Here is a 13,866-nt window from a genome sequence, read left to right as displayed (position 1 = left end):
CCCTTCTGCCCAGCAGCTACACCCCGGGTGAAATGAGTTTGACTGGTCTCAGCCCGCGTTTTAGCTGACTATGTCCATAGCACGATAATCAGCTGTGCAGTGCGGAGAAGATGCTCCTATGGCTCTGGGACAGGGCGGCACGGCTGGTCCTGTTAACCCAGGGCTGGTCAGCGTGGCTGTGGTGGGCAGCGCGGCACTAACCTGGGTATCCCACGTGGCCGGGAGGCACAGGCTGGATGCACTTCTAAGTAGTTCCAGCAGCTCTTGGCCTGGGAGAAGCCCTCACTGAGAGACCACTGACCCACCCAAACCAAAGACCCTCTCCTGTGGATGTTGTAGGAAACCGCAAAGGCAAAAAATTAAGGGGGAAAGGGAAGGTTTATTCAGACGCCTTTCTCCTGGGGTGAGTGTGGCGTGTCACAGAGAGGAAGTGGGAAGAAAGAGCAGGTCACTGTGATGAAGGGGGAGCAGATGGAGGTGGGGACTGGCCCCGATTCCTCTTAAGCTCCTGGGGGAGTCTGAGGCAGAGACGATGTTTAGATATCTGTTTCCCAGCCTTCTCCCTGTAGCACGCTGCGTGGCCTCCAAGCAGAGGGCGCGGGCGGCCCAAACCCAAGCCCCCCGTCCTGGAGCACCCAGCGCACCCCAGCCCGAGCGATGTCTCCAAGGCAGGAGGAGGTGAGGGCACGCCAAAAGCAGCCCTTCCAGTTGCCTTTGCGGGAGATGGAGAGGCAGGGCAGTGCTGGTGGAGATTGAATCTAGTGATTACTTTAAGGGATTTGCTGTCTCTTTCTTTATCCCTCTCTCTCTCGCTCGCTCTTTCTTTCTTTTTTTTTTGTTTTCCCCTTTTCCCTCCCTCTTATCCCTTTCGTGGTGCATTTGTCTTCGAGGAACCTGGGGTGTTCTTTTCATCAGTTCAATCTCTCTCTGGCACTTGAGTTCTGATTGGCTGAAGGACTTAGGGGAAAAAAAAAATCTTTAATTAAGTAGATAATCTCTTCTTAGGAAGTTCTGCGGCTCCATTTCACCAACCCCCTTTAGCTCTTACTTTAGGATTGGTTACCCGTTGCAGAACTTGGGATTCAGGGGGCATACGCCTCTTCATCACACCAGGAGCGCCGGGTGGAAAATAACTCCATCCCTTCCCTAATTTTGTCGTGTTTCTTTTTTCTTTTTTTTTCCTTTTCTCTGGTGGTGGTGGTACCCAAGGTTTTTTTTTTAGGATTTCCTTTCTCCCTCTTTATTTGGATTTTATATTTCACATGGACCCTTATCTGGGCATCTTCTTCCTCACTCCCTTCTTCCAATCCTGCTGTGCCTGGTGAGTATCGAGAGCACCTCAGTCTGTGTCACAGGCAGGTGCTCTTCTCAGAGACCCTAAGGAAATTCCTCTTCACCTTCCTAAATGTTCCCTCTTTTCCACTTAGCTCAGTTCTGGTTTTTAATGGGACCAGATATTTAACTAAGTCCCAACACACTCATTGGCAGAGAGGTTAGACCTGAGCAGAGAAAGTCCCCTTCTTCCCCCTCACCTCCCAGCAGTTACTTGATGGGCCAAATCCTGAGCTGGGGTAAAATAGAGTAGAGGAGAGCAGATGATCTAGCCCCTCACTTCCAACTGGGAAGATAACCCAATGGCAGAGCTGGAGATTTCGGTTTTTCCAAAGGCTCACAGTCTGCTTGTCTCTTGTCTTAATCAAATCAAGTGGGGCTTCTCCCGCGCTCCCCGAAGAGGACAGTCCCTGATTAAGAGCTCAGAGCCAGCACGGGTGAGTTAGATCCACAGGAGCACCACTCCGGATGAACAGCCTGAGACCCCGACTCCTTGGCAGGCACAGGGTCAGGATTACACATGTCTGAAATTCATGTATTAGGATTTCCTGGGGAGAAGCTTTCGGTATGGATATTGCTACGGTTTGGTTCCCAACCACCTGCGTCCCATCAGACCAATCCCCCCATGCACGAACGTGCGGTCATCTCCTGTGGGCCTCTTGCTCTGTCCTAAGGGTGCTTTTACATTTATTTCCAGAAATGTTTTATAAGGGTGAGCAGAAGGAGATTACACTTGCATCAAATCTTGTATCATTCCTTGCGGAGTGTATCTATCCCATGCTCAAATGGAGATGGACTCAAATGACCTGCCTCTGTAGGTATTTTTTCCTATGTGATTTTTGCTGAGTACTCAAACTTTATTCTCCATTTCTGTGATGCCCTGGGGAATCTGCTCAGTGGGTTACAGACTTATCTCTAACAGCAAGGAAAGTCTTTTCCCCTTCAATTACTAAAATCCCCTGGCTCCCCCACGGCAGATCTCTAGGGTTATTACCATGGATGGAGAAACAAAAATGACAGAAAGAGAAACTCAAGAGTAAATGGAAACTCATTCCTGTTAGGCTGGAAGTGAAATTTATGTTCTTTCAGAGATTTCTACTCCCTTCATGAAAACAATGTGCAAAAATTTGTGTATGTCTAAATATTATACAGTAGCAAACTCAAGATAAATCTCCCTTCTGGAACAAGGGGAATATGTATGTTATGCAGGCAGGCTAGGCAAGAAGTCATGCTGATTTTATTTTTATTTTTCCGCTCTTCCTGTGTATGGTTTCCTCAATATAACCAGGTTTAGAATACATTAAAAGATATTAAAAAAAATTCAACATTTTAAAGAAACACTTCAAAGGGGAGAAATTTCAGAGCACAAAGTAGAGTTAAATACAGAAATCCCAGGCATTTTCAATGGAAGTTGGATCTCTAAATTCCCTGTCTGCCTTTCAGAACTTTGTATCTAAGAGAAAAGTTTATAGATCAAGATAGCCCTGCTTCTCTCCATGTGTTGCTCATAGGTCATGATTTCCTAAGAGAAAGGAAAATGGCAAACTTTATTCGAAACTATCGTATTACAGACCCTGTCCCTTTACTCTTGAGGAGAAAAAAGCAAGGTTTGTCGGAATCATGAAATAATCCTGCTGGCAATTTTTGCTGGTCTTCTTTATCTGATCCAACAGCTTAAAACACAACAAGATTCTTTTTTTCCTGTTATTTAATCATGAGGATTGGGAGTTGGGGCGCAATGTAGATCAACAATAATTTTTTTTATAGATAAATATGTGGCCACTTCCCTTCTCTGAATGTGGATTAGATTCAGCTAGGTTGAATGGTCAGTGTGTTTCTAGATGAGGAAAATGTCAGGGTTGCATTTAGGAGCTAAAAACCAAATAAATACAACAAAATAGAGAGAAGTGAAGAAAAAAAAATTTAGGGCTCCAAATGTTAATGAGTTGCCTCCCGGTGTCCTATCCCGTGGGAATAATGTAACAATCTCTAATGCAGCAGCTCTTTCTAAATTTTTTTTTTTGCACTTCTGCTGTGGGATTGCCTTTAGTTTCTAGTGTCACTGGCTTTCTAAAAACTTGGGGGAGTTTGTACTTGAGAACGAAACTCAGATCCAAAGTGAAATTGTATCCGTTTTCTATATTTACAATAATGACAGTAAAGATCTAAATACAGCTTTATAATTTTCTGAAGAGCTGAACCAGCAACACAGTAGCATGAGTGGGTGATAAGGTATCAAACACTTTAATGGGAGATTTGATAAGGCTCTTGTGGCATATTAAACTGGGGAGCGGGGTGCTGTTATTGGTTAAAGTTGTAACTGAGCAGAAATTATCAGAGGCTTATTAGTATTTGATATGTGTAAAATATAATGGGACAGCTGCTTGGCAGGCTTATTTGCTTTTGGGTTCAATAAAACTATGATAGAGAACTCCTGCTATAGATATTCATTAGCTCTGAGATAATTTCCTAATATCAGATGTAATGAAAATCACTTGCCCTAGATTTGCTTTTTACCTGGGTGGACAGAGTTGCAGGGAGGGAAGCAGCGTGCCCTGCCCAGGGCCCTGCATGGGCTGGGGAGGGGGCTGAAGGACTCAGCAGGGCTCCTCGGTCTACCTGCTGAGGTCTGTCTCTGCTCCGCTTCAGTCCGTGTAACGCTGTCCTGGAGTTTGAAGGTGGAGGGAAAGGGATTTAGATAGCTAGGTACGCTGTAAGCTTTGTCAGAGAAGAGAAATCATTTCAAGTGTTTCCTTTCATGTGTGTGATTTCAAAAAGTTTTAAATCAGTGTGGTGACACCGAAGTTATTGGAATTAGGCTGATTTACACCCATTGTGGATGCAGCTAGCTAGTTCTGCTTTCTTTTACAGTGGTATGGAGAATTAGTAGAAATAAATAAATGAATAAAAATCACACTACAGAGACAAACATGAAGAGATACTCATTTTCGTAGTGATTCCTATTTGCAGCACAGAGATTACTCCAGTGGCATTGTCACCACATCAGTGGAACAAGTGGCTGAATTACTCTCTGTCCTTGCTGGAGCCTATATCCAGAACAGAGATGCGTGCTTTCTTAGCTAGATCATATGGGCAAAGACAAAGCGCACAGTTTGTCTCCATTATTATCTTTCCTTCCCTCTCAGAATAAGTAAGAAAAATTCCAGCTACCCTCCAGCCATACGACAGCCCATTCTGCAGCACACAGCAACCCGGTATTCAAACTGTCCCATCTCCCCTTCTCCTGATTCCACTTGCAGCTGCAAGAGTTAAATGTGGGGGGTCAAGTGTACCAGCCTAAATGAATCCTTTACTTCTCTAAGTCCTACAAACCGCCCAGCAGCATGCCTGCCTGTTGATCAGAGAGCTCAGGGAAAATGCCTTCTGTCTCTCCAACTTAATAAAAATGTTTAGCATATCCTGCTGGGAAATTGCTACTGTACCATTTGCTCAGCTGCAGATGGTGAATTGGCATATCCTGAACTTGGCCTTTTTGTGAACCTTGAAGTTTATCCCGGGAGGAACAGATCCTCTGCTTCAATGCAGTTATGTCAATTGACACCTGCTAACAGGCTGGTTTGCTGTAAACCCTGAACTTGCGGATTACTGTCCTCCTCCTAAAGCCCCCCTTGCAATTGCTCAGCAAGGGTTTGAAGCAAATCCTTCTTGCACACTGTGGATTTGGCGTTTCCTATCCAGGTGGGAAGCAATGCAGATGGGATGTATCTCTTGTTTTGGCCACAAAAGCAAGATAAGAGAGGACTTGCAGTTCTCTAGATCTTGCCTACACAGGGGCATTTTACCAGAGTTTTCTCACAGCTGCTACCAGGGGATCAGATTCACACTGACACCATCCTGAGTGTGGTCCCCATAGCAAAGCGCTTAAGGTCAAGGCAAAGGACAGGAGGGAAACCAGATGGAAAAATGACTTGTTCATGCTGCTACCCAGTTGCGTTAGGATGGGGACCCATGGAGCTTACACAGTCTGAATAGCCCCCGGTTCATGGCCCTGTGTGATTCAGGTCACCCGATGCTCTAATCACCCAGCTACAGATGCCGTCTCTCCAAGTCCCAGGAAATATTTAATTAGCTGTACAATGCAGAAGCAGCTCCCAAAGGAAAATTCCTCTGCAAAACAGCCATCAACTTCGTGCTAAAGTACCCACAGGGGCTGCAGCACGGACAGGTCTGAATCCCAGGCCTGGAACAAAGGGAAAGGATCTCCTGCTCTCGCAGTGCCCTGGCACAGCCCTCTCCCTCCCGTTTTGACCCAGGGGAATCTTTCCCAAAGCAAGCTTCATGAATATGAACACATTTCCATCAAAAAAAAAAAAAAAGTTAGACTTGCCAGAGTGAAACTTTGCAAACTAGTTCTCTCAACTCTTTCTAAGCTGTGAGTAATAGCAAAGATCAGATTTCTTGCGGTTTTGACCAAGCTAAAATAACGAGACCTTCTTTTTGTGGTGTACCTTGGAGAGGATCTCCATGAGGGCAGTTCTAGCAGAGGTGAAACAGGCTCACTCACCGCAGGAGCGGTTTTGCAGGGCAGAGAAACGTCCTCTTTAAATCTCTCATGTGTCTTATGTCTGGACACCAGTCCTGCCACCCTGTCTGCCCCCGTATCCATGGCAGGGCTGCAGCATAGCTACACTTTGTCCCCAGCTTGGGATGGCAATGCCTGCTTCTGCTCGAGCCCACCCTGGGGTGCCCCTGCACTCTCCATGCTGAATTTGTAACACAACAGGACAGCGCCTTTCTCTCCCTTACCAGGGATACCTGTGGCTCCAGACAGCATAGCTTGAAAACACACAGGGAGGAAAAACCGTACCCTAACCTGCTCCTTTCTGCCCCACATCCAGCCACGGTCCACCCAGCTACTGAGATTTTCAGGGAATGGAGAGGAGCTAGAAAAGCAGCAAGCGTCACTGCATGCCAGGGAGCCCAACTGCAGAGTGGAACATGCTGCTCTGCTGAAGGGACAGAGTGTGGGTTAAGGCTCTGCCAGGGCTACCTGAAAAGGAGAGGCATCCTCCACTGGGAGACATCCAGCATTTGAAGCAGAACATCATCTCGAGAAGCTGAAGAGCCCAGTTTCTCTTGGTGCATGCTCTAGCTTTTTCCCGACCACTCACTCACTGTAAGGTCTCAATCCACTCATGCCACCTCTCTGGCCTCAGTGTCCTCCCTGGGGATAACAGCACCCACCCATCTCTCTGGAGTGCCGGGGTGCCAGCAGGGGAGACACTCCAGAGACTCACCAGGAATAGTGGTGAGGGTTATTTTGCAAACCTGGTGAGATTGGAATGACATGTTTGTAGGAGAAATCTCCATTTTCTTGCTTCATTTCTGGCTAGGGATATTTGGGATTGGCTCTTGGGCCTTTTTAAAGCCTCAGTCCTTTCTGTCATGACACACCAAGCCATCCTCCAGATTCCTAATGGTGGTCACTGCACCACATGGAGTCCTAATGTTGACTGACCATTTGCACTGAAACAGTTTTTCTTGCTGGAGAAAGAGACTCAGACCAGCCATCATTGGCTCTGCTCTGCAAGCCCCTGGGGAGGGTGATGGAGACCAGCCATGCTGCCTTGTGGCCCTTGGAGATGATCCCTTCACACCTTCAGTGGGAACACCAGAAAGTTTAATTTTGGCTAGGACCACCCTCCCCACCCCAACACCCAACTCCTTGGCCACGCCGTGCCCAGCGGGATGGGAAGGACAGGAATGTTTGTGCTCAGCCATCGGCATAACGTGACCAAGAGGAGAGTGCGGGCAGCCAGAGCTGGCACCACAGGAAAACAGTGGACCGTGATCTGGGGGGATGCTGCCGGGACACACACCGTCAGGGAGCAGCAATGTGACCTCCTCCTTCCCTCAGCGTGGTCTGCAGGGAGAGCTGTGCTGGCATATGGTCCAGCTCCTGGGGCTGGGGGCAACGCTACCCTGAGTTAAGCCAAGCAGCAGTTTGGTAAGGTAAAAAGCAAGGCTGGAGGAACAGGAAAGCACTAAAAAAATGGGGGGATTGGTATGAAGGGCAGCTGCGTGGAGGAAAGCAAAAGGAGGGAGCAGTACAGCCTGGTTGGGGGGAAGCAGGATGGGGGGAGCAGGGTGGAGGGAAGGAGAAGGCACTGTCCTGGCTCACAGGGAGCAGCGAGGGGAGATGGGAGGAGAGACGAAAGGTGCCTGCAGCCAGGAGACAGACAGGCTGCAGGGAGCGAGAGGAGAGCCCCAGGATACCAGGCATTCCCCAGGCCCCTCCGCCATCACCCCCTCCCCACTGACACTGTCTCTGTCTTCCAGGTCAGTGAATAATTTCCTGATGACGGGCCCCAAGGTAAGAGAAATCCCTTTGATCTCTGTCCCTGATTCCACTAAACCCAGGAAGGGAGGGGCTCCTCCTTACCACTCCTCTCCATCCAGCCTTGGTGAGAGCTCCCCTCACCCCAGGGTTTCCAGCAACAAGGCAGAGAAGGGCAAGGCATAACCCACTATGAGCCACAGCACCTTGAGCTGTATCAGCCCTAAACAAAGTTGGCCTGGGGTCCTTTTAAGCTGGTTGGGGCCAGATTTTGGTCATTTGTCTATTGGCACCCGCTGAGGCTCTCACCTGTCATCTATTGCTTCCTGATGATCCGGTTAGCATCAGGACCCACATTCATCAAGCTGGAAAGGTACTTTCTGTAAGCCCTGCAAAACATACTTCCCCAAGGAACACAACTGGAATTGCCAGGACATTGTTCAGTATTTTTGAGCCCCCGCCTCTCTTTCAGAGGCTTTTTTTCCTCGCCAGGACCAGCTGTAAAATTCACCCGATTTTTGTTCTGGCTATTCCCCTTGAAGCCTTCAAGCCCATCTAGCTCTTTCTACAGCTCTCAATGCTATAATGGAGCGACCTTGCCCCACATCCCTGGCTGTCTCCCTGGGGCTGCGGTGGAGGAGGAGGCAGGCTGAGGCACCTGCTGGCCTGGGGCTCCCTGGTCTCTGAGGAGAAGGCTCTGCCTCCTCTCACGCTGGAGAGATAAGGGGCTCCCCATTGCAGGGGCTGGCTGGCACATCTCCTAACGTGGCTAACAGCCAACAGCTCGGCCTTGTCCCCCTGGGACGCTCAGGCTCTGGCCCACCACAGCAGAAAATGCATTTGCTGCTGCTGCTGGCGAGCTCCACTCCCCAGGGGAGCCAAGCCCGAGAGACCTCCTCAGCTCTGTACATCTTGTCTTTGTAAGATGGCATGCAAGTTATTTTCAGTTGAACGCCAGCCTCCTGGGGAGCCTGGGGCCGTGTTCTTCCCAGTGTTTTGCACTGTGCTTCACAATCCATCCAGACCCCAAAGCAGCAGGACCCACGGTATCAGCACAGGGCAGGAAAGCTACGCCTGCATCAGCCCCATCGCTGTGTGGGCAGCAGCTGGGGCTACACCAGCTTTGCGCTGCCTGTGATGGAAACTACAGCTGCTGAGTGACTCCCCTGGACCCTGGGAATAGCCTGGGGACATTCCCAGCCTGTCGCCCACGGGGCTGTCCCTGCATGCTGGCCAATGCATCCTGACTCAGTTTTGCAAGTTGATGCTAGGGGGCTGAAGTGGGGTGCACGCCGTCCCCCCTCCTGACCCACTGCTCTGCTCCTAGGCCTATCTCATCTACTCCAGCAGCGTGGCGGCCGGGGCACAGAGTGGCATCGAGGAATGCAAGTTCCAGTTTGCCTGGGACCGCTGGAACTGCCCCGAGAGGGCACTCCAGCTCTCCAGCCATGGCGGGCTGCGCAGCGGTAAGGAAAGCATTGGATACCACTACTGGGACCCCCTCGCTACAGGTTAGAGCCCGTGGGCCCCTCTTCTCTTCCCAAGTGCCTCCTTTTCTTCCCCATCCCCACCTGGGATGTGCCTCTCCCAGGAATGCGCCTCTCCCAGGAATGCCCCAGAGGGATCTTTCCAGGAGGGCCCTTCACCCATCAGCTCCCAGACACACGCTGGGATCTAGCTTCAAGACAAGGCAGCCTCGCAATGCCAGCATCGCCTCCGGACCCACCGAGCCCCAGATTGCACAGGACAGAAGCATCCCATCAAACCTCACACAACTGGCTCCCCACAAGGACGCACCACCATGACCTGCGGCATGGGCTGCTGGACATGCCGTGTCTAAATGGTGTCTCTTGCCAGGGTGTCCCAGGGAGGCTGAGAACCAGCACGGGGTGGTGGGGTGGCAAGCAGAGGGCTATGGCTAAATGGAGCAGGAGAGAGTTCATCAGTGGCTGTGCTCTAGTCAAGAGGCAGGAGAAGACTCTTCCCACAGCTTCCAGATGTCAGAGTGACCTTGGGCAGAAATCCAGCATCCATGACCTGTGCTACTGAAGGACATGGGGTCATTGTCACTGTATCCCATTCCTTACCCATTTGCAGGTGCCAGGAGATGTTTCAGTGCATACCTGGTCCTCTAGACCCATGTATGATGCTGGGCTGAGCTCACACCTGCCCTGTACAGGCAAGACCTGGGTATGGAGGGTATGGAGGTGGGTATGGAGGGACTGGCAGCAGACGAGGGACCAGGGCCCCAGGCAGAAGTGGACAGAGGTTTCAAAGTGGGGCCTTGAGGAGGCAATTGTAGGACAAAGTAACACTTTGGGACTGGGAGCAGGTCCCTGACCTGTTCCCATCAAGGTTATCTGCTGAGATCCAGACCTTGCTGGTATTAAATGAAAGCCAAATGCTCAGTGAAGTCAGCTGATGATCACCGCACTGATCCTGGTGGGTAGGTATGGTCACTGCTCTGAGCCCTGGACAGTGTCCAGCGGAAGGTAAGGCTCGAGGGGGCTGTTGTGAAGGAGCTCTTTGATCCTTGGAGGGGGCCCCTTCTCCTCTGAGGTGTATTAGTGAGACGTGGGTGACATTTGGCTGTCTGTGCTGTATCCACACTGCTGAGCTCCCACGAGGACAGCCAAGTGCTAAACTCATCCACACCCTTGGAAATGGTATGAGTCAGTCTGGGTTGAAATTGGGAGCTTCTGTCTTTGTGCAGTTCAAGCCAAAACTAAGCTAATTTGACAGGTAGGGCCTCCTCTCTACCCCACAAAGCCCTGCCCATTGCAAATCTCTTCCTACGCCCTCTTCTGCGTGGCAGGAGTTGTTTCTAACACTGGTTTTGCTGCGAAATCTGTAGCACATCTGCTCTCCTTGTATTTCCACTTGACAGCAAACCGAGAAACCGCTTTTGTCCATGCCATCAGCTCTGCGGGCGTCATGTACACGCTGACCCGGAACTGCAGCCTGGGAGATTTTGACAACTGTGGCTGTGACGACTCCCGCAATGGACAGCTGGGTAAGGAGAGACATGCTGCCATCCCTCTCTCACATCCCAGGCAGCAGGAGACAGCTCTTCATCTCTCCTCCGCTGAGGCCTGCAGAAATAACTCCTGATCAGATCAGGAGAGGAGCTGATGCCGTGCATCTAAATGGCAGGTCTGGTTAGAGCAGCGCTGATCAGGGACCTCAGGGCTCCTAGGATCTGCAGGACCAGGGTGGCCCCAGAGCAGAATTACCAGGAGGGAAAGCAGGGTGGCATTCATAGACCCCTCCAGCATTTGTCAGCGTGGCAGGCACACGAGAGCACAACCAGGAGAACTGCTGTGGCAGCACACAGCCTTCACCCCGTTCCTGTCGCAGCGGGACCCAGGCCCGCAGCCGCTGAGCACCTCTGGGTGGGGAACCCGAGGCTGCACCTCTCCAGCTCTCCACTCAGCTTTCACAGAAAACATTGACATTTTGGTCTTTTGTTTTGAATGGAAAGAGGTCAAATTTCAAATTATCAGAATCTTTTAAAAGCCATTCCCCACCCAGCCACGCTGGGCAGTCAGTACGTGTCAGTTTACGACAAACTGCTCTGAAGTGTCCAGTATTTAGCAATTTGCTTTATTGGCTAATAATTTTTGAAACAGTCACTGCTTCTTAGGTGTCCGAGACATGGGATGGCCCATGTCTAGCACAGCAAGACTTTTGGGCAGTGACACACCAGATTTTATCTTCTCTGGAAAACTGAGTTAGTCATGCTACACTTTTCCCCAAAACATATCTGGTTTTCATGAACATTTTCCATTGTGAACTTAAAACTTTGGAAGGCAAAGGAAACCTTTGGGCTTGTCCAAAACAGTGTGGTTCAATTCTAAATACCATTGCGCTGAATCCAAGTTGGTGAAAGGTTTCCATTCTCCCTACGGTCTTGGTTTGGACTTCATCATCCGCTGCAATTACTCACCTCCCATGAGACACCCCTGCCTTTCCCTGGGAGAGGGGACCGTGATGCTGTGGGGAGGTCTGGGCAAGGGCTGGGCCTTTCAAGAGAGGCACAAGGCCATTAAACCACAACTCCCAAGATGTACCACCAAGGCACCTTAGGGTCAGAATGTTCCAGATTTCAAATCTTCATAAAGAATTTGGCATTTTTCTCTAGGAGGAAAAGAAGCAAACCACATGACGTGTTTCCAGTCAGCTGAGCTAAGTTATCAAGCTCCCACGCAGTTAAGAAAAGTACCCTCCACATCTTGCTCTGCAGTTTCCCAGTTCTGTGCTGACTCCTTTGTTTCTTTACGATAATTGGAAAATCAGACTCCTCTGAGATGCCAAACATCATCCCAGGATTCTGGGTGTACCAAAAAGAGGGCCTCCTCGATACATATGTGCCAGGCTTGGGTTGTTTCCCGGTGGAGGGGAATCTGTTCCCTCTGTCCAGGATCCCTCCACCAGTTTGCTATCCACGTTAGCAAGATGGCCTCAGTAGAAATGGCATGAGCCCAAGGGGAAGGAATCAGGGAGTACCGCAAGGTGAAAGGCTGGATTTGCCCCACAGCCTCCATTCCTTCCCATCACTTCTGAGACCCTTTCTTGTCCCCCGAGTCACAAGCCAGGCAGGCGAGGGGCTGGTTCCCTGACAGCACGTATCTCATCTCCTTTCCCAGGGGGGCAAGGCTGGCTGTGGGGCGGCTGCAGCGATAACGTGGGCTTTGGGGAAGCCATTTCCAAGCAGTTTGTGGATGCCTTGGAGACTGGACAAGATGCCAGAGCTGCTATGAACCTGCATAACAACGAGGCGGGTAGAAAGGTGAGCCCCTCTCTCCCTCCAGACGTGACAGTGCATACCAGATGGGCTCTGGCCATTCGCTGTGGAGAGTCACAACTTGCTGTGGCTAAAAGCACGTGTCCAGAAGAAACAATGCCTTTCTGAGGAGAAGGGGATGGCAGCAGCACTGACGTGATGCGTGGTGTTTGTTCTAAGGTAGCAAACCTTCCACGATTACACTGTTAATGGCTTCCTGCTGTCCTCCTTCTCCCAGTTTAAGGAGAGGAGTACCGCGGAGAAGCGAATCTGCGAGCTTTAAGCCAACAACCCCTGGGCAGGACTACTGTGCAGGGAAGGTCGATGGCAATCCCCTCCACCGGCCTGGAGCCATGTTTCTCTATGCACTGCAGCCCAGAAATGGCCCCTCTGGGCTCTTTCCTGAATCCCCTCTCTCTCCTCACCCTGTAGGCCGTGAAAGGGACCATGAAGCGGACCTGCAAATGCCACGGAGTGTCGGGGAGCTGCACCACCCAGACCTGCTGGCTGCAGCTGCCCGAGTTTCGGGAGGTGGGCACTTACCTCAAGGAGAGGTACCACAAAGCCCTGAAGGTGGACTTGCTGCAGGGGGCAGGGAACAGCGCTGCCAGCCGGGGGGCCATCGCTGAGACCTTCAGCTCCATCTCCAAGAAGGAGCTGGTCCATTTAGAAGACTCTCCTGACTACTGCTTGGAGAACAAGACCCTGGGGCTGCTGGGCACGGAGGGCAGGGAGTGCCTGAAGAGGGGCAAGGCGCTCAGCAAGTGGGAGAAGCGAAGCTGCCGGCGGCTGTGCGGGGACTGCGGGCTGGCGGTGGAGGAGAGGCGAGCCGAGATGGTGTCCAGCTGTAACTGCAAGTTCCACTGGTGCTGCGCCGTGCGGTGCGAGCAGTGCCGCAAAAGGGTGACCAAGTACTTCTGCGTCCGCAAGGAGAAACGGGAGCGGACCGGGGGTGGTGGGGCCAGTCACAAGCTCAAGAGAAAGCTCTAACTTTGCCTCTGCTCCTCGATGGTTCTGTCTGCCCTTCTCCTCTCCTGCCCTCCCCATCAGCACCCGGCACCGTTTCCCTTTGGCTTAGTTTTGTCTCATTCCCAATGCCACCTCACTGGGGCTTGGGTAAGGCAAGAGCTTGCATGAGCCCCTAGGCCTTGGCCGTACAGGGCATTTCCTATTAGTGCAGTGGGTGATGACTTCTGGGAAGACCCTCAAGTGTTGACAAAACAAGGTGAGATTTGGTCCCTTCAGCTCAGAGTCACTCTATCCACTGACCATAGTTTTATCACTGAAAACACAACTGGTCTTGGTGGCTCCTGCTCTTTTGAGCTTGTCTGTTCCCCAAACAAGCACCTGCTCTGGGCTTTTGGGGAAGTGAGATCAACACTTAGGAAAGCACAAGGAAGCAGAGACAGCACCACCAGCGCTGGGCAACTCAGAGGGGTAATCCCTAAAACAG

The 13,866-nt window shown here is 50.9% G+C and overlaps 1 protein-coding gene across 1 annotated transcript; it reads left to right on the top strand.

Annotated features, from left to right (window-relative positions):
• Nucleotides 1-1,262: 1,262 nt before the first annotated feature.
• On the top strand, nt 1,263-13,403 carry WNT8B (Wnt family member 8B). The gene is made up of 6 exons (XM_059821203.1): nt 1,263-1,321; nt 7,633-7,666; nt 8,958-9,096; nt 10,518-10,643; nt 12,277-12,419; nt 12,846-13,403. Exons 1-6 carry the CDS (start codon nt 1,263-1,265, stop codon nt 13,401-13,403), a joined length of 1,059 nt encoding a protein of 352 aa, XP_059677186.1.
• The last annotated feature ends 463 nt before the right edge of the window (nt 13,404-13,866 follow it).

The sequence above is a fragment of the Gavia stellata genome, chromosome 9 (assembly GCF_030936135.1).
Source record: "Gavia stellata isolate bGavSte3 chromosome 9, bGavSte3.hap2, whole genome shotgun sequence".
Lineage (NCBI taxonomy): Eukaryota > Metazoa > Chordata > Aves > Gaviiformes > Gaviidae > Gavia > Gavia stellata.
This window is presented reverse-complemented; position numbering and strand designations above follow the sequence as displayed.